This window comes from Frankliniella occidentalis, unplaced genomic scaffold (genome assembly GCF_000697945.3).
Source record: "Frankliniella occidentalis isolate FOCC.00 unplaced genomic scaffold, Focc_3.1 Scaffold39, whole genome shotgun sequence".
NCBI classification, from domain to species: domain Eukaryota; kingdom Metazoa; phylum Arthropoda; class Insecta; order Thysanoptera; family Thripidae; genus Frankliniella; species Frankliniella occidentalis.
In genome coordinates this window covers 1,314,457-1,333,589 of record NW_026267169.1, presented here as the reverse complement: position 1 = coordinate 1,333,589, position 19,133 = coordinate 1,314,457, and the positions used below count along the sequence as shown (strand labels likewise).

At 49.2% G+C, this 19,133-nt stretch overlaps 3 protein-coding genes across 8 annotated transcripts; 2 read left to right on the top strand and 1 right to left on the bottom strand.

Moving 5' to 3' along the window:
* The first annotated feature begins 7,475 nt into the window (after positions 1-7,475).
* Positions 7,476-10,014, top strand: LOC113202626 (juvenile hormone acid O-methyltransferase). 2 transcript variants are annotated; one of them, XM_026416947.2, is made up of 6 exons: positions 7,476-7,595; positions 8,491-8,682; positions 8,802-8,996; positions 9,080-9,212; positions 9,478-9,625; positions 9,721-10,014. In XM_026416947.2, exons 2-6 carry the CDS (start codon positions 8,519-8,521, stop codon positions 9,906-9,908), a joined length of 828 nt encoding a protein of 275 aa, XP_026272732.1. In that variant the 5' UTR covers positions 7,476-7,595; positions 8,491-8,518; the 3' UTR covers positions 9,909-10,014. The 2 variants fall into 2 exon arrangements, with proteins under 2 accessions (XP_026272732.1, XP_026272733.1); XM_026416948.2 differs by having other exon boundaries at positions 7,491-7,595; positions 8,512-8,682.
* A 2,573-nt stretch (positions 10,015-12,587) lies between these two features.
* On the top strand, positions 12,588-14,665 carry LOC113202627 (ribonuclease H1). Its single transcript, XM_026416949.2, has 8 exons — positions 12,588-12,841; positions 13,018-13,285; positions 13,357-13,541; positions 13,633-13,720; positions 13,794-13,927; positions 14,022-14,113; positions 14,211-14,386; positions 14,469-14,665. Exons 1-8 carry the CDS (start codon positions 12,720-12,722, stop codon positions 14,577-14,579), a joined length of 1,176 nt encoding a protein of 391 aa, XP_026272734.1. The 5' UTR covers positions 12,588-12,719; the 3' UTR covers positions 14,580-14,665.
* Positions 14,666-14,722: 57 nt separating this feature from the next.
* Positions 14,723-17,258, bottom strand: LOC113202628 (elongin-C). 5 transcript variants are annotated; one of them, XM_026416951.2, is made up of 5 exons: positions 17,147-17,224; positions 16,527-16,570; positions 16,085-16,435; positions 15,763-15,962; positions 14,723-15,665 (listed from the first exon to the last, which is right to left on the bottom strand). In XM_026416951.2, exons 2-5 carry the CDS (start codon positions 16,539-16,541, stop codon positions 15,524-15,526), a joined length of 708 nt encoding a protein of 235 aa, XP_026272736.1. In that variant the 5' UTR covers positions 16,542-16,570; positions 17,147-17,224; the 3' UTR covers positions 14,723-15,523. The 5 variants fall into 5 exon arrangements, with proteins under 5 accessions (XP_026272736.1, XP_026272740.1, XP_052122430.1 ...); XM_026416955.2 differs by lacking the exon at positions 16,085-16,435 and having other exon boundaries at positions 17,147-17,240; XM_052266470.1 differs by lacking the exons at positions 16,085-16,435; positions 17,147-17,224 and adding an exon at positions 16,974-17,075.
* Between the last annotated feature and the right edge of the window lie 1,875 nt (positions 17,259-19,133).

The window sequence follows — 19,133 nt, the reverse complement described above, 5'->3', positions numbered from 1 at the left end:
GGGGGGAAGGGGGGAGGGAGACATTAAAGGACTGGTGCGCATTGATCGGGGAGTAGCAGCAGCGCTTCACGTACAGACGTCATAAGGAAGGGGAGAGAGGGTGAGCGGGAGAGGGTGGAGAGAGAGAGTGAAGAGAAAGGAGAGAGCGCGAGGGTGGTACGGAAGGGGGGAAGGAGAAAGGCAGAGAATCCAATGCTCTCCGCGAGGCGTTGGCAGGGCCGGGTGGGGCGGGGCCCAGAGCCCTGGAGTTGAAAGGGACGCAGAGGGGTCGGAGAGTGGGAGAGCGATTGTGCGCGGCAGTAAAAGAAGGCGACTCTGCGCTAGAGCATTTGGGGGGGGGAGGAGGGCGGTGGGAAGGGGGTGAGAGAGAAAGCGCGCGGGTGCCTGAGGGCGGGGGGCAACAATGACACTGACAAGGAAGAAGAAGATGGCGCAAGAGGAAAAGGGGAGGGAGCATCCACAGAGGACACCGAGCGTTCTCCCTCGCATCGGCTTGGGTGCCACCACACAGTTGGGTGCAGGCAGGAAAAGCGCTAAGGGTGAAAAGGGTCCCTAGATGCTTGCTGCCTGCCGCTAAGAGAAAGCATCGTTCACAACGCAATGTAATAATGTTGAAGTTCACAGTCACAGTTTTGGAGCACAGTTGTGGTTGTACAAAAGCCAACCTGGAGGCTAAGATTGAACAACGAGCTGGAGGGAGGCTTGCTAGATTTTTGGACGAAACAAGTTTGTCAGACCAAAGAGCCGAAGGGTCAAAACAGGAAACAGTTGGGCGAGGTGCAAAGAGGGACGGAGTGTGGGAGGCGATCTGAAGGCAGTGGTTTTCCGGTTTTTATTCTTTTCTTCTTCTATTACCTAACCTGAAATGGTCTTTGGAAGAGGCTGGTCTTCTTTGCACCAGAAGCTAAAAACATAGCGCTCAGAACGTTTACAATTCGCGTTCCCGGCAGTGCGCCAGTCGGTCGAGGGGTGTATTTAGATTGTCCGACCTATTTTCTTGAATTTTATAATAATAGGCCTACGGGAAAATGAGATCGGCAACCACTTTAAATGTTGCATCTTATTTTACATTTTAATAATATTCTAGAGTTTACGAGCAAAGAAAGGAGTACTCTAAACTGAGGAAAAAATTCTGCCGATCAAGTTAAAATTTGTAATTTTCTCGCCACGGAGGATAATCTTGAGTGCAACCTCCAACATTGTTTTCGTTGAAACATGAAATCGACTTACCGCTGAGATGAAATATAAATTGTTCTTGTTGGCAGAGGTTATGGTCCATTGTAATATCCAATATCTAATTATAGGTCCGCAAAACTACGTCCAGCAACGACAAAACGCTAAATATATAACACTTGTGAAGCGACGAGCTACCAGTCAATGTTGTCCAGCAGTGGCCCGAGTATGGTATGAGAAATCCGGCGCTCGTCCGCACGCCAACTACTTTAGCGGTTTGAGAGACTGTCGAGCGCTTGCAGACACAGCAGACTCGTCTTTATGTTTTATTTTTTATACAAAAGGAATCGGAGGAGACGAAGGCAGCTCTGCCACTAGAAATGAACAATGTGTGTCTTCGTCCTTGCCGAGCGCCGGATTTCTCATACCGTGCTGCAAATGGATGAAACACTACTGTAATTTTCCATTCATTTCGCATTACGAAGCAGTTTTGTTATTATTCCACCTTTGTAGCTGCTCGCGTGTACCGCGGTCGTCCTGGCAGCTCGGCGGGGCCTTGGGCGGTAGTGCGGCCCCGCGGCCCCCGAATACTTGGCGAGGAGCCTACTGCCACCCCCGCTCCGCGCCTCTCGCAGCTCTCGCAGCGCCCTTCGCGGTCGAGGGAAATATTTGAAAATCAAATCGGCGTTCGAGGGGCGTTCGGTCGAAAGACGCCGAGAGAAAGAGAGAGAGGGCGCAAGGCGGAGAGGGGCGGCAGGTCTCTCTCCCCGGCTGGGGCTATGGGCGCGGCCGCCTGCAGGAGGTAAGAGAGGGAGAAAAGTTCTGGCCGGGGCCGCAAAGTGCTCCGCCCGTGTCTTTGGGGGACGGAGAGTTATATATCCTGTCGATTTCAGCGTTTCCGCCACTTTTTAGGAGGCGAGCCTCTAGCGGCTCACGGCGAGTTACGGCGCGGAGCTGAAGACGACGGAAAATGCCGTCATTCTCTCTCGTCCCCTTCCTGCCTCTCTATCGCTCTTCTCTCTTCCCCCCTCTTTCGCTATACGTCTGATGGACTCGAGGTGGTGACTGGTGACGCCTTCACTAACTACGCCAATCGACCGCCCCCCTTTTTTTTCAAGGAACTTACTTTTCTCATATCGCCACAACAACAAACTCATGGACTGTGGCAATGCGTTCTTTTCTTCTTTTTTTTTTTGCTCACATCAGTAGCAGTAGAGCAGCAATACAGCAAACTCTTGAAGTGGCTTCAAAAATAATTCTTTTTGCAGTATACCCCGAAAAATCCCTCTTTTCTGCCAAGAGAACGTACGCACTGGTTTGCGAAGCACTTCTTTACTAGCAGGTTGAATCCTTGCGATCTAGTTTTCCATAGTGGACAATTACTTCATAACGCGGAGTGCTTGTATGTGTTATGGATATAACACAGTATATTCGCAATGCGGGGGATGGCCGGGGGCCCCGGCGGCCCCGCCCCAGCTGCCGTACAGCAGCGGAATGTGAATGCCGGCGCCACACCCAATGGTTACGCCCGCAGCCAGCTCCCCCACCAGTCCGACTCAAACGGCCTCACAGTTGTACAAAATGGCGGGCGGGCGAGTGGGGCCCTCGATCTCTGTCTCTCTCTCTCTCTTCCGCCCAGCAGTCCCATTCGTAGCGCCGGCACTCGGGGCCCCAGACCGTGCCGGCGCGCGAGGGGCGGGGACGGCGCGGGGCGGCTGGGGGCGGCGCGGAGGAGGCGGTGCAGAGGGAACCGAAACGGAACGGAAAGCGAAGGCGGACGGAAGGAAGGCAGGACTGCTGCCGAGGGGCGTAGCGCCCAAGCTGCCATTGGCGCCGGCCCGCGAGAGCCCCGGCCGCCAACGGCCCAATGACACACGGCTCGAGATCCTCTTGCGTTTCGATCAATACGTTTTGGTCATGTCGGCACCGTGACAACGTCGACGTTATCAACACTCAGGAGAAGAAAACACCAAGGCTGAGATCGAAGTACTTTAAAAATATGCTACTGCTACAGTGTGATTCTTCCTCACCATATTAGTCCTGAAAAATTTAGGTGCAGTTCAAGGGACGACTGTTTTAGCACTAGTTAGGGGAGCATCTAGAAAGTACGTCTATCATTTGCACTTTTACGAAAATGCCAAATTCAGCCCGTGCAAGCTCTCATAGCGCCTGATAGGTAGGCAAACTCTTGCCTGCAGTGCATGCATGCACTGCGGGGTGGCCTACCCCGAGTATTGCAGGCGCCGAGCTTCCGTCATTTGCCGAATTAAACCGAGATGAAACGAACGTACTTTTTGATTGATCCCGAGGTCCGAGATTTTGTATGGACAGTGAAATTGTAAATCTACCCGTTTTGAAGAATCTTCGTTTCGGCATAATGTCAGAATGGACTCAATTCAGAGTGTTCGAACAAACTACAATCTTATGTTTGAGTTGTTGCTTTTGTGTGCTACTCTATTGAGTTTTTATGTTGCTTCTTTTTTTGTTCTTGGAGGGTTGGTCGTGTTTTTGGCACCTATTGGAGTGGGGACGAGTGGGGTCCCTATTCCTGGAGGGTCCGAATCAGGAGCGGATGAAGCTATTGGAGTAGACGGCCAGGCTGAGAGCATCCACGTAAGAGAGATGAGAGAGATGAGAGAGATGAGAGAGAAGAGAGAGAGAGAGAGAGAGAGAGAGAGAGAGAGAGAGAGAGAGAGATAAGGGGGCGGTGAAAGGGGAGAAGAGGCAGGGAGAGAAATGGTGATGGGGGCGGCGAAAGAGAGACAAGGGCGAGCAGAGTGGGAGAGTGAGAGAGCGAGAGAGGCACAGAGAGAAACAATCTTTCAAATGTGGAGGGCGTGCCCAACGGCGCCATAAGGCCTCTGCGACAGACGAGAGGACGAAGTAAGAGGAGGGGAATAAAGCGACAGAGAGGAAGAGAGAGAGAGGGGGGGAGATACACAGAGCCCCCCGCCCCCTCCCTTGAGGGGGAGGAATGAATTGTGACCGCGCAGCGGAAAGGAAGTGGAATAATGCGCAAAGGCGTTCCACCTGGAGAACTCAAGAGAACGACCTTTCTCCCGTTTCTCCCCCTCTCCATGTCCTTTCTCTTTCCTGCCCTCCTTCTCCTCTTCCCTCTCTCTCTCTCTCCCTCTCTTTTTATCTCTCCCCTCTCTCTTCCTCTAACCGCAGCGGCGCGGCCTGCCCAGCGGCACACACTGCGCGAGCAGTAACCCTCTCTCGGCCGATAATCCTCGCGAGCGTTCGACCGCCTGCCTCCGCCCCTCTTCTCTCTCCCTGATGCCGTCTCCCTCTCTCGCTCTCTCTCTCTCCTCCGTATCACTCGGACTCTCCCACCCCTTGGGCCCTCTCTCTCTCTCCCTCTCACTCCCGTCCGTAGGTCTGCTTCCCGTATTATTGATGTTTCCTTCCCCCCACCCCAGCGACCCTTGCTAGCTGCCTGACTGCCCCCCCCCTCCCCCTCTTGTGTGACTACTGCCACTCCGGCACCCCCTCCGCCCTCGCTCCCCTCCAACCCCATCTGCCCCCTTTACTTCTCCCCTTTCGCCTCAAGTCACTGCTGCGCAGCAGTTCGAAACAAACTCGCAAACAAACTGCCAGCTCCGCAACGGCGTGGCACTAGTCCTGGAATAAATCGATGCCCGCCTCAGAGAGTCCTCCATGTCGTCCTCATTTTCGGAGGGAGGTGAGGAAAGGGAAGGTCCTTGGCGACGCGCACCCCCGCGGCCCCTCCCTCCAAACACGCCTGAGGACCTCGTCGTCTGCCTGGTGGAGGACAACTGCCCAGGTCCCCCGTAATGACGTTGTGGTGGTGCCAGATGGGGCGTGTCCCCCGACGAGACGTCCTCCATACTGCCCCGCTGTCCACTGCGGCCCACACATATATACACTTCTCTCTCCATCACACACACACACACAACCGGCGGTAAACATCATTTCAGCTTCGGGTTTGTCCTGCTCTCAGTGACCCGTCAGCCTGAAAGGCCGGCTGGGGCTCGGCCACGCCACGGGGCCAGCGGCGGGCCCTCCAACCCTTTCCCTCAGGGGGCCGCAGCCGGGCCGGGCGCAGCTCGATGCTGGGCGCCTTTGGGGGGTCCTTGCTGCTTCCTTTCGGTCAGGCCTGAGCAAACTTTACGCCGCACACTACTCCCCGGGCACAACATTGCGTACTTGACGACGCGGCGTTGGATGACGCTCGCAAGCGTTGTTTTCTGTTTGTTTTCGTGTCTTTTCATTTATTATTTTTTGTCGTTAGTAGGATGTGGCCCAAATGCAATTAATTGCGTCAGCATATTTTCTTTTTCTTGTCATCAGCTTGTGCTTTTACTTTGTTAAAGTCAGCACTACTCGGGTTTAGGGCTCTCATCCCATGAGCAGCACAGCAGCGTGGCAAGGAGGACAACTGTTGTCTTTTCCTTTCCAGTCGTCGTCCTCCCAAACCCACCCACACGGTAGCCCTTGGTGCGCGGGGTATCGACGACGCGTCCCTCCGCCGCCATACCCCGCGCCGCGGCGCTCCAGAGTGGAGTCGAGGCACTGCTCCTCGGGGAGCAGAGCAAGCGTAGCGGCGGCACGGCATACTATTGTACAGCTACCTCTTTACAGCTCCGGGGCCTCGGACTCGGTCGGTCGAGGGGAGAGCTGACCGTCGCGTCGAGGACGCGAAGGGCCTCCAAACTGGCTCGGCCGAGCGGGGCCAGGCGAGGCCAGGCTGGGGCCGGTCTAGGCACCATCATAGACTGACAATGCCTCAGCTGGACATCACGTCAGATTATTACCCTCTCTCTTTCCCTCTTTGTCGGTGTCTACCCCGCCCTTCCCCGCCTCCACCTCCTAGGTAGCCCTCCGGGCATCCTCACGTCGGGCAGGAGAAGAGAGGAGAGCTCGACCGGTCGGCCGCCACTGACCTAGACACCGCCCCTGCGCTTGGGCCAGGCGGCCACGGGAAGATCCGGGTCACGAACAATTGTAACGAAATTTCGAAAGAAAATGGGTGTAGGCGGAGCGCCAACACCTTGTAAAAGTTCAGCCGTTATCACATATAGCTTCAAAAGAAAGTTTCCATTAATTTCGCCGCATTCACGATCCTAAGCCTTCAGAAGATAGAAGTCAGGGAGAATGAAAAATTACTCTGGTGAAAGTTAGTTGGCCGCCACCGTTATTCGAATTATCTTGGATGAAGCGGACTTCAACAAGCATCGATGGCATTCTCTCCCGCTCCCATCGACGGACGCGGCCCCCGAACGCTTCCACCAGTGCCTTTGCATGCGCCCGGCGTTCACGCGCATTTCCTGCCCTCCACAAGGTCGTGACTTTTCCTGAAACTTCTAGCCCAAAACAGATTTCTTATCTAGCTCTCCTTTCCATTATTCACCCGCCGCAGTAAACAACACCACCAAACAAGAGAAGCACTTCAAAAAAAGAAAGAAAAAACTAACACTGCAACATTGTGTCTCCTTAGAGAAGTTCCCCATTTTGTTGTCAAAGTGTCACACAGGCAAAAATAGATATCGAAGTGGGCGGGGGGAGGGGGGAGGGTAATACATTCAATTCTTTCACTGGCCCATAGCAGAGTACGGAGCTATGATTAGGAGGCCTCGGCAGATCCTCGCGGGTTCCCTGGCCTGCCTCAAGGCGCCCGAGGTTGGTGCGCTTGTCCGCAAGGGCAGCGCCGCCGCCACGCACATCCGCGGATAGAGGCGGAGGTGTGTGCGCAGCACGTGTGACAGTGACACACTGCTCGCGCGCACTTGAACCTCGCTAGAAATAGAAGGCTCCGCGCACAATGGTGCACACACGACGAGCTTCGCTCGCCCGCCCCCTCCCCCGCGGTAGGCGCGCGCGCGCAAGGACAAACATTTCGCCATGAGTGAATGATCCGCGCGAAGCGAAAGAATGAACCGCTGATGAATGGGCGCAGCGAGTGTACGTCAGCGATGCTGCCCATAATGTCGTCGAGCTGCTCCGGCGGCGGCGGGGAGCGGCCGCGCTGCCGCGGTCCCCAAAAATACCGAGTCGTCCTTTTGTGGCCACTTATCGGATGGAGACGGTATCGGCGCGGCGGTGTCGCGGAGCGCGTCCGTGCGCGGGGGCGGCCCGGTGCGCGCCCGCGCAAGTCGCGGCCGTCCGAGGGCGAGTTACGCGGGTCCACCGCGCGAGGCGGCGAGGTTCGGACGCGGCTGCATGCGGAGTCATACACGGGGGGAGGACGTACCCAAATCCGTCTTCCTGGTGGCGAAGCCCCCCGACAAAAGAGAGGCAGTGTGGAAGTGGAGGGGGCAGGGGGGACCGGCGGGGTACGGGGCGGTGCAGGAGACGAGGCGTTAAGGAGGGCCGGCTCCGAGGTACGTGGATCAGTACTCAGCTGGCAGTCGGACGGGTTACACAGCTGGACACTCCCGCAGCATCAGCTGATCCGATAGGTGAGTACATCAGGGGAGATCATTCACCGGGGGGAGCGGGCCGCCCCGGTGTGGAGGCGGTCAGTTTCGCGCACAGGGTGGTAACAGTGATGTGTGTGAAGGTGTATTTCACTCCGGAGATTGAATCTTCGGCATTATCACAAAATATCCTGCGCTCAAATGTGAAATGAACGATATAATTTTACATTAACGGATAGGATGTGGCGGTTCCGGTTTCGCGTTGAGCCATCTTCTCCCGTCCGTATCGCTTCGCACAGAGCAGCTACGGCCTCTCCCCGTCTTCCTTCCCACAACGCGTCTAACGGTCGCTACTGTTGTGATCTTACGACGCGGTGTGTAGTCCGGCCTCGGCGCGGTCTTTACAAGCATTCGTAACGGTCAGGAGGGTTCCTGACACCGCGCTGCCTAGGCCTGCCCACCCCACGAATATTTTAATGTTCCGGAAAATATTTCTGGGAGATAATGTTTTTGCTTACATCTCTTAGTTTTTTCCTGAAAAGGTTTTTTTTATTTTTTTCTTGAAATATTTCATTTTTTCCTATTTTTATCTGGAAAAGTTTCCAATAGTTTTCCCGGAAAAATTTCGGACTTAATAGCCCTAGCCTGGCCCGTGGTCGTCATAGAGTGGACCGCGCGACCGCCAGCCGCGCTGCGCTCGGCTGCGCTGCACGGGGGTTTGGCGAGCCCCCAGCGGGTAGGCCACGCGGGTGCGCGGGTGCGCACCGCACTGCCTGGCCGGGATTGCACGGCGCTCGGCGAGGGGCTCGCTCGAGCGCACCGACCCAGACCAGGCCGCCGCGCGCACCCGCGGCGCAAGATAGTTTTCGTGCGCGGGTGCTGCGTTTCGCATTGGGAGGTTGACTGTTGTGCTGATCCAGCGCGTTCGTCACACCAGGTCGCGGTTGTTCTCCAACAGAGACAGCATGCACAACGCCGACCAGTACGAGGGCGCCAGCGAGCTGCAGCGCCGGGACGCGAGAGAGGCCCTCGACGAGCTCGTCCCCAAGATGCAGTGGGTCCCCGGCGAGAGGGTGTGCGACCAGGGCTCCGGCGACGGCTGGGTCACCAACAGACTGCTGGCGACCAGGTGAGCCCGGGTGGTGTGCGAGGACACCATCGTGACCACGACAGACGACAGAGGGACAACTGCACAGGAGTTGTTTTTCTGCTCTCGAAAAAATGCTAAAACTCGTTGATCCTGAATAGACTCCCCAAAGACTACGCCCGGATCGTTGGCATGGACAAGTCCGGCGAGATGGTGCGCTACGCGCTGCAGAACCACCAGTCCGACAAGAGGATCACCTTCGTGGAGGGCGACGTCGCCTGCGGCAACCCGCTCTGGCACGGGGCGTTCACCAAAGTCTTGTCGTTCAACTGCTGGCACTGGGTCAAAGACCAAAGGTAAACAAATTATGTGGTCCAGATGCCAGACCACGACGTCTAATTTTGGTGTCGGCTGGAAGTCTAACGTTCCTCTGTCGCAGTGCGGCCGCGCGGACCACCTACGAGATGCTGGCGCCCGGGGGCGAGTTGGGGCTCGTGTGCCTGGCGCGCAGCCCCATCTACGAGCTGTTCCAAGGGATGGCCCGCTGCTCCAAGTGGGCCTGCTTCATGGAGGTACTTTTATTGGACAAATTGTTGGACATTTAGGTATGAGGCTAAAGACAAAACCTAAAAAATAAAACAAATGTTGAGCAACAGGGCAAGGCTAAGAACGAGAATCCACTCCATTGCTCAAAAACAATAGAACTCGATATAGTCTGACCTCAGATAGAGATTTTATACTGTTTCGAGCCGATTCAAGCCGAAAACTCCAAAACTGCTTCATCGAAAAGTGTACTTCGATTTATGCAGAGGATTAAACTTTTCTCGGCTCTCTCAGGACGTGGACCAGTTCATCTCGCCGTACCAGCACCTGGACCGTCCCGAGGAGGAGCTCACCAAGCACCTGGAGGCCGCGGGGCTGGAGGTTGTCTTCTGCCAAAATCGCGAAAAGACCTACACCTTCAAGTCTGAGGATGCCCTCCGAGGTGAGTCTGCTCAAACCGTTACGCTTGTTCTCGTTGTTTCCAGCCGCACTCTTGATCGATAACTCCCTCTAATGGCTGTGCGTTCTCCTCCTCAGAGTCCATCGCAGCGGTGAACCCGTTCCTGAACAAAATGCCCGAGATGATGCGCAACGAGTTCATGGACGACTGCATGAGAATGGTAAAGAAACTCGATCTGATCCAAAATCACAACAACAACAAGGACGACGGCGTCAGTCACATCTACTCGCAGCTGGTAGTTCACGCAAGAAAACGATGGCACTAAAACTGGGTCGCTCTTAATGTGTTGTTTATACTTTTATTTTTGTTCATTGTTGTTGTTTTTGTTGCTCTTTTCCATGTTATTATGAAATATATTTTTTTAAAGTAAAGGGACGATACAAAAGACCACACGTTCTCACAGCACAGCGCGTTAAACGGTACGGGAGATGTTCGGCAAAACGGGCTATTTTTGGATCGAAGGCATCTACTTTGTCGAGTTACTGGAGAGACTTAGAGGGGGAGATCCGTCAACTCGCGGCTCCTCCGAGTAGTGCTGCGCTGTGGTTGGGGTCTTGGTGCGTGCTAAATGCCCCCCCCCCCTCCCTTGCCTCGGGTCGCTGGGACAAGATGGTAACTGAAGGAAATTCCGCGACAAAATGAAAGTGGGAGGGTTTTGTATTGTTTGACGAGTAGAACAACATATCCAAAAAAAAATCAGATGTTCTCTAGTGCTAGGCGGTTTTTGAGTGGAAAGTTCTGAAGCAATGCAAGAGCAACGCGCGCGAACGCGCGTGACTCCTCCTGCATTTTCAGGGAACTACCGACTGGCTGAGCCCCGCGCCCTTCTGTAGTTATGCCGTACCGCAGGCCTACGTGCGGGCGGGTTGCCTACTTGCTCGGCCCGTAAGGGGCCGTGGAAATGGGCGACAGGCAAGCCCGCCCGCGCTCCTGCGCGTGCGGTACAGTATAACTACAGAAGGGTGCGGGTTAATCAGCCAACTTGTGTGTGCAATACTCTTATGTTAAATAGTATCGCTCAGCAAGTAGAGATACAGGGTGGCCGCTCTGCCCCGTCATTTTGAAAAGGTAGACTAGCCCGCTTGCAGACGGAGAGGGGAGGTGAGAGGGGACTGGAGAGGTCGTGCGGGCGGGCTAGTCTACCTCTTTTAAAAAGACGGGGCAGAGCGGCCACCCTGTATAAAAACTGACCCGGGATCATTTTTGCAGAGCAGATTCCAGTCTAAAATTTTTATAAGCGTGCCGATTTAGTCATGTTCATCTTTTACCCCACTTCCCGTCGAATACAGGGTGGGTGATCTGCGCCGTGTTTTTTCTGCATACTCGGGCATACGGGTTGCATACTCGCACGGGGCCGCAAGGCGCCATGGCGAGCGACGATAGGCAAGCCCGACCGCACGCGTGAATCCGGTACAGCATAAGCAGAAAAAAACACCCACCCTGTACATGATACTTAGAGTCGCGTTCGGCAGCTAGAAGTGTTCCTTGAAACTTCTACTTTACGATGAAAAAATATCCAAAAATAAGCATTATAGGCCAGGATATTGGCTTTTAATTGAGGCGGGTATGTTGGGTTGCCTACCCAGACCTCCTGGAAGGCGCAATGGTAACTTGTTCTTCACTCATGACCCCGATAGTACCAGATTCGAACTCAGCGTGTCTCAAAAAACCCTTATTCTAAATTTGAGCCAAATAGGAGTTGGCGTAGGGGTGTCATCGGCGTGCTCGGTAGGTCCCCGATGACGTCCTCGAGGGCGCCAGACGACAACGGCACTACCAGATTTGGACTCCTCAAAACAACCCATATTCTAAATTTGAGCTATATCGGAGATGACATCCTTGAGGTGTCTCTGAAGCGTCCGTCGGGGTCCCTATGACCTTGAAAGTGCCAGATTCGAGGGGTACACCACTCTTAAAAGTAGGTGTACGCGATTTAAAAAGTAAAAAAAAAATGTCAAAAGAAAGTCAAAAAGTTATTTGAAAAGTAAAAAAAAGTAAAAAAAGTCAAATAAAAAGTCGAAAAAGTCAAAGAAAGTCAACCAGAAGTCAGAGAAAATACTCTGAAAAAGTCAACAAAAGGTCAACATGCGAGTGCAATATCTGCTTGTAAGAGGCCAAAAAGCTAACTGTGATGGTATCGGGAAACATCACTGTCTTTTAAAGAGGGGGAGGGTGGGTGAAGTGAGGAAAATTAAATGACTGGATTTCATGGGATTTCTTGACCAAAAAACTTAAATACCTAAAAAAAAAAAAATACGACACCCATTATTTTCCACAAAAAAAAAGGAGCAGGGAAAAAATCTTAAAAGTCAAATAAATTTGATCAAAAAATTTAAAAAAAGTCAAATACAAGTACATAAAAGGCAAAAAGTACGTGTACGTCCAGAATCGGAGTGGTGTACCCCTCCCAAGGAAAACTTTTTACTCATGAAGACCTCATTGTGACCTCTGAGGTCACGATTCTTGGACTTGTGAGGTCACCAGTGAGGTCATTAGTGCAAGAATCGTGACCTCGTTTGTCATAAAGAGGTCACAATGAGGTCTTCGTGAGAACCACGTTTTCCTATTGCTCGACCAGATTCGAACTCGGCGTGTTACAAAACCCCCGATATCCAAATTTGAGCTGAATCGGAGTTGACATGCTTAGGCTGTCCCTGAAGATGTCTTCGGGGCCCTGGATGACCCCGAAAGTACTGGATGCGAACATGATGGACCTAGGTCCTACTATCATGATGCGAACTCGTCAGCGTGTCTCAAAACCCCCATTGCGACCCCCCGGTATGGGGGTCCAATCAGAAACTGTATCGTACTGGCGCTCGGCTCGGCTCAGCAGCTCAGCTCAGTGACGTCATCTCCTATGTCTCCTAACCTGCATATAGCATTCTTTTCATCTTATTTGCAGGAATTCCTGTACTTAAGGTCATCCAGTCCTATTCGTAGGTAGAAACTTCCTGCAAATATACCGCCGTCGTCGTGTGCGTGTGTCTGTGTGGTGTGTCTGTATTTACATGTGTAATCATTTCATGTCAATGTTATGTCTTTTCAAATGTGATTGTCTGGCAGTTCATTTTAATAAATGAGTCCTAGAGGCCTGCCTTTCTTGAAGGAAGTTCTGAAGACTATAAGGTCGAACAAAAAATCGAACATGCCGTACTATGCCGTAGCGAGAGGTAGACAAGTTGGTGTATTCCAGTCCTGGTGTGTGAAATGTTCATTTCTTGATTTATTACTTGTAGTATACTGTCACAAAGTGACAATACCATTCCAACATTACTCGATTGTCATTTGCTGTTTGCAATTAGAACATCTTACAAGAAAGACAACATTGTAAACCAAGTGTTGTTTAACCAGTCATTTCCGCTTTTATATTTTAGGAATAGCTGTCAAGAGATGATTTCCAACTTTAAGGGAGCTAAGTACAAAAAATTTGAATCTCAAGATGATGCCTGGGATTTTGTGAAGCAATTCCGGTACAAGTCTGTAAAGCCTTCAGACCGAGAAGAAGAAGAAGCACCTATCGCAAAGCAAATGAAGGTGGAAACATCAAATGCGGAGGGAACTGACAAACCATCAAACAGTACATTTGACTTTGCAGCTTTCAATGTTCGGCTCACAAATTTAGAAAATTCATATCAAGAAAAGGTAATCTTGATTGTGTCAAATTGATGTTTTCATGGAAGTCTGATTTATTATTATTATTTGTGTCTTTTCAGATACGGTCATTAGAAGAGAGGCTCAGGGCCCTAGAAAATGATCGATCAGGGGAAGGCAATAAAGATGGAAGTCAGACTGAAGGAAAAAAAGGATCATCTGATCCATCATCTGTTGCTGGACATTCAAAGATGAGTGCTAGCAAACGAAAATTACTTGAATCTGCAAGTGATATTATTAAGCCAAGGTGATTTTTGAATATAGGTCATGTTAAAGCATACCCTATGCAACTTAACTTGCAGTGGGACTTGTATTTCACGTAAAATGTTTCTCTCCAGGCAATACTCAACATCTGCTTTGAAACGGATGAAACCCTCTGAAGTAGAGCTCTGTGAAGAAATGGACTTAGTCTCGGGAAGCAGCTCTGTAAGTAATGTAAAATTTTGTTTAAAATATTTATGATATTGCAGACTTTGTCTCATAATCATTATTTATTCAGAGTGATGTCCCATTTAAAGTGGACGCTGAGGATTATGTAATGGTGTACACAGATGGAGCTTGTTCTAAAAATGGTGCTGGCTTGGAAACTGCTAAAGCAGGAATAGGAGTTTGGTTTAATGATGGCCATCCTTTGTGAGTTTTTAAATTTCCCTCTAGAAAAAATTGCTGAATGGGAAAATATCTCTAGTATTTCTCTATTTTAAAACTATTACCATTTGTTCAAAAGGAATGTGTCAGCACCAGTGAAAGGCCGTGCTACAAACAATGTTGCAGAGTTCCAAGCTGCAATAGCTGCTGCAGAGATGGCTGCTGGATCCGGTATGTTTGTTCTTTAGCAATGTCGTTTTTTTTTGTTTTTTTTCCCTTAGTTGTTCAGGTATTTGATTGTTTTTTCTTCAAAACATTTGAAATTTAGGTATATCAAAGTTGTGTATTGTAACTGACTCTCAGTTTGTCATAAACTGCATGACTTCATGGATTAAGTCATGGAAGAAAAACGACTGGAAGACTGGTAAAGGAGAGCCAGTTATAAATAAGCAAGAGGTTTTAGAATTGGAAAAAGCTTGCAAAGCTTTGGATGATGTAAAATGGGTAGGTAAAACATTAACATTTTAATTTTTTTTTATTGTTGTTTGAATTTAAATGAATTCACCCAATCCCTGGTTCTTTTTAGTTGCATGTTAGGGGACATCAGGGAGTCCATGGCAATGAACAGGCTGACTTACTTGCAAGAAATGGAGCTGAACGGTATATCTTTGACACTCATGGAGCTCACACAGTTTGATAAACTCCTTGACATCTGGGTAAAATTTGTTAAATTTTGTTATAGGTAATTTATGTAATAAACTCTTTAAAAGCTACAGTAGGTAATTCATTAGTCTTTTAAGTTTTGTAAGAGTCAACCCTTCAAAAATTAAAACAATGTGATTTGACAGGTGCAAAATGCTTTCATAATTTATTTAATTTGAAATGTTTGTGAATAGACCAGAGCTGTAAAGCAAAACCAGAAGTGGAAGAGAATTTCATTTACTGAGTTACCTAATCACAGATTTCATAGACTTCTGTGTTACAAAAATAGTTGGGTCAAAACTTAAACAAACTGAACCAAAAATTGCAACCCAAAACTAGCTCCCCTCCTAAACTTGTCCAAACACAGTCAATAATAGAAATGAGAAATGATCCTACAACAAATTAAATAATTTACGTACACAAAACTTAAGGAGACAGCTGGTATATACACACAAGACACATTCACACATCATACTTGCTCAAAAACATGAAAGGTCCACGCTGCAATTCTCATTGGAGACACAACACATTTACGATTCGCTAAGTAAAATATTTTACAAAAACTTTAGAATGAATGGCTTAGATCACAAGTTGTCAAAGAGTTCTAACAACCTACCTTAGAACATGCTAACACCACAAGAGGAGAATACAAAGCAATGAAACAAAGGGTATAATTGTGTTAAATAGGACAACAATGGAGGGACAGTGTTCTGATAAACAAGTCACATTCACATTACAAGTGTTAATTCATTACATTAAACCATAACTGAATATTCATTCTCCCCGAGGTTATTCTAATGTCAAACTTAAATAACTGTTGCAGCAAAAATAGCATAGGTGAAAGTCCTCACAATAATATGCGATAAAGGTAAACAACACAGAATAAGCCAATTTCAAAGAAAATTTTGACACAAACTTGGTGATTTAGAATCTAAAATTTCAGCAATCCAAAAAGTTGGCAGCCATGAGCAGTTCTAGAGCAATTTCTGGGGCAATAGGAAATTCCGGAATTTCTGTTGAGCTGTTTGTATACCGAATCTTGTATGTGAAATACATGCAAACTTTTTGAAGAACATGTGACCTATAATTAAAGTGAAATTAATAGAATAATAAGATTTAGGGAATAAGAATATGTTTTTCAATTATTTTTTAAATTGATTACACTAAGATAAACTTACGGTATTTCCCTGAAGTTTACTTCATTTGTCTCATTTTCGGCAAACTGTCCTGGTCCACTGAGCATAGCCTTGATGGTGCCAGAAGTGAGTGCATGTTCCCTTTTTACAATAAACTCATGTCCATCAGATGATATAAGTTTGACATACATAGCATCTGGCCCCTCGCATCCTCCATAGATTTTGTCGTCCATTTCTTTAGCCTGGAATCAAGGAGGTAGAAGTTAGTAATTGTGGGGGAAATAAAATGCGTTCCAGTATTTAAGGAGGGTTAATGAATGTCAGGAAGGATAGGATAATTTTAATCTAGGGTGAAAACCATTGCCTCAGTTTCTGCTTCTACAGGTTTTTCATCTCCACACGAGAGTTTAGGAGATTCGCCTTGGGCAGTGTCAGCATCACCTCCTTCAGGCATGACTTCTTGTCTCTCACTCAGTTCTTTGGAGTCTAGGACATTATCTAATGATGTCCTTGATAGAGGAACACTGTCATTTCCAGGAGGCATTACTGAGGCATGGGATGAGATGGACAGGCGAGTAGAAGATGGGATGACAGGATTAGCAGAATTATCGGGGATATCAATAGGGGCTGCATCACTCCCCTCCAAAAATGGGGCTTCATTAAAATCTTCTATTGGATCAATATCCATTGTGTTAGCTTCAAGGGTTATGGAATCCTATAGTTCATAAATCATTAGAGGACATTCAGACAGATCCAAATTCAAAACACAGGGGGCTTTGCAACAATTAGGTCACACAAACAGTTACCTTAGTTTCATCCATGATGATTCAAGCGTTAAAATGTGTGCCTGCTGAAAGAAGAAGTGAACTTGTCTGCTTATTAGAATTTACGAGCAAGTGAAAGATTAAACTTAGTACAGTGGCATTGGCAAATCAAATGTAACAGGGACTTATCAAGGCACAAATTGACTTACATAATAATTTTTTTATTTATTATTTATGAAAAATTCTAAATATTAAGGGTGGATGATTAAAAATATGTGATGAATGGTTTCTAAGTAATCCATTTTATCATGCACTGTCATTGCAAAAGGATTTAATGATTGCCAGCCATCAGGAGGGCATTAACAGCACAGGAGAGTCTAAATTTCGACCACATAATATTTACATTTGTCACTAAGAGAAAAATGAATTAGGACATATTAAGGGCACAAGCGTAAGAAATGAATGAGCACATCAAACAGTGATCCTAACCAAAGAACGTCTTGAATGGTCATAAAGCCATTGAAGCGTTTTGTAGAAGCTAGAGGAAATTGGACTGTAATCCTCTCGTACGTATGATGATAATGTACTCAAATGTCCGAAGAACGACACAGATTCAACCAGGCTAGAAAAATGAGTCCAGAATATGTGGAAAAAATACCTACCGATTGCTAGCCGATTGTGATCAGGTGTCTTGTGCTTGTAGTTTTGTCGGGTTTGTTGTTGATAACAGCGTAGCGTAGGCCTCGTGTTACCTAGCTACGAAAAACATATCGTGCAGGTTAGAAACAATTAAGCCAGAAATGACCGGAACTGAGGTGATTCAGTAAAATTCATAATTTGAAGTACTATAAAACTACTTTCTTAAAGTATGTTACTTCAATTACTTTCATACAGGTACCTCTTTTTTTGGCGACTTTTAGTGTTGTGTGGTTGGCAAATCATGATGTAATGTGACAGCCAACCAGAGCCAACATTTAGAAAAAAGACAAAAACAATAGAGAAAGAGAGATGTTGCACTTCGGTGTTCTCATTTTATGCGAAATATCCTTTGTGGGGAGGTTTTCTTCAGATTATTCTTTCTCCAACAAAGCGTTTTACAAAATCTAACCGTTTGCAGGTTTGTAGTACTCAGCACCGCCTTCTGGATACCACTGTGAAAAGTTCTCTTTTGTACCGGTTAAAATCTAGGGGGAAAATTTGAAAGTGGAGAAGCAGCCGCCTCCGAGCTCGATACAAAATACAATACAAAATTCAATAAAATAAAAAATTGCTTCCACAAAGATGAGGAATCTTGCACTGATCTGCTTTTCTCTTGGCCAGCTGAAAGTAATTATAATTACGGTGCGAAGCGAAAATGAATCGAGACAACTCCTTTCAATGAAGATCAGTCATGTGTCTTTTAAAGCTACTCACACTTTCAAGCGAGAGGTGCAATGCGTAATCGTGCGGCAGGGATAAGACGAATTACGAATGCAGGTACCATGTCTCAGGGATGGGGTGGGACGGGGGCGGCGCGGCGGGGTTGGATCCGCAGCTCACCCCACCCCGTGCAAGTTGCACTGCAGATGCTTGAGAGAGATTTAGTGAAGAGAGATTTAGCGGAGTGAGTTCTGCTCTCGCTTCCTGTGTAGCGGTAATTACGTGGCCTCGCAGTCGATACGCCGCCGCGGGCGCGCGCGCGCGCACCCCAAATCCTTCACGAGGGCCTCTCGGGCGGCGCGCGCAGGTACACGCGCGGGGGAGTTCCACGCCGAAAATAATCTTTTATTTCGCCAGAAACATCTCTCTTCAGGAAGATGCGAGGAGGAGCGTGTTCTACTACAAAACCAGAGGTGTAGCTATATGATTTGCCCACCTCGAGCCAAATTCTGTGCGGGCGTGTCGCCGTGGCCTGGGACGATATTAGGCAAACCCGTGGGCAGAGTCGCCAGAGAGTTGGGGAACATCAGCGCACGCGTGCCCTAGGGTTGGCTACTAGGCAGGCGTCGGTACAGGCCGCTGCAAGTAAGGTGTGCTCGGGCGGTGTTTTGCCTACTTTTTTTCTGGCACATCTGCCTCTGCCCGTATACGAGCACTCGAGTGTGCGGTTGCAGGGTGAGAACGAATGAGGGCACCTGTGATATGTTCATGTGTCAGTAAGATAAGAGCACAACCCAAAAGCTATACTTGACTTGACGACCCGCAAGGCCACTTTTGGCCCAAAGGTTTAGATCCGACCGGAGTCGTTCTATTTACCAGGCCCTTCACGCGTGCTCGCAAAGTGCCTTCCTCCTTTCTGGGCACCTGGCGCGGTGTAAGGTCCGGCTGACGGGGAACGGTGGGTTGCCTACTTAAAGGGGGCTGCTTTGTGGCACAGAATGCTTTCTTTTCCGATGGCTCATTGGAGACGATGTCGGGCGATGCCCCCCCCCCCCCGCATTTTTCCCGTCTCCCGCGCATGGCTGGCGTGTGTCTATTGGAGGCTTGCTCACAGACAAGCTGACAGAAAACTGCCGACCGCAAAGCGCGGAAAAACGAGTCGACGTGTATTGTATAAACTGTGGCGAGTGCCCGCCAATGGCTTCATATGGGCTCCGCTAAAAAGCGCGGGAACATGCGGGAGCGCGCCCGCGCCTTCCCTCCCGCTCCCTCCCCCCTCCCCCGCGCCTC

What these genes read in the sequence shown, in the direction of transcription:
- LOC113202628 (XM_026416951.2), bottom strand. An exon ending in CTGTAGAAGCAGAAACTGAG is followed by an intron (nt 15,963 to 16,084) that starts GCAATGGTTTTC and finishes CCTTGATTCCAG; the next exon opens with GCTAAAGAAATGGACGACAA. An exon ending in GTAAACTTCAGGGAAATACC is followed by an intron (nt 15,666 to 15,762) that starts GTAAGTTTATCT and finishes CTTTAATTATAG; the next exon opens with GTCACATGTTCTTCAAAAAG.
- LOC113202626 (XM_026416947.2), top strand. Translation starts at nt 8,519, where the DNA reads ATGCACAACGCCGACCAGTACGAGGGCGCCAGCGAGCTGCAGCGCCGG. An exon ending in AGTGGGCCTGCTTCATGGAG is followed by an intron (nt 9,213 to 9,477) that starts GTACTTTTATTG and finishes CGGCTCTCTCAG; the next exon opens with GACGTGGACCAGTTCATCTC. An exon ending in GTCTGAGGATGCCCTCCGAG is followed by an intron (nt 9,626 to 9,720) that starts GTGAGTCTGCTC and finishes TCTCCTCCTCAG; the next exon opens with AGTCCATCGCAGCGGTGAAC.
- LOC113202627 (XM_026416949.2), top strand. Translation starts at nt 12,720, where the DNA reads ATGAGTCCTAGAGGCCTGCCTTTCTTGAAGGAAGTTCTGAAGACTATA. An exon ending in GTTGGTGTATTCCAGTCCTG is followed by an intron (nt 12,842 to 13,017) that starts GTGTGTGAAATG and finishes TTTATATTTTAG; the next exon opens with GAATAGCTGTCAAGAGATGA. An exon ending in TTTAATGATGGCCATCCTTT is followed by an intron (nt 13,928 to 14,021) that starts GTGAGTTTTTAA and finishes TTTGTTCAAAAG; the next exon opens with GAATGTGTCAGCACCAGTGA.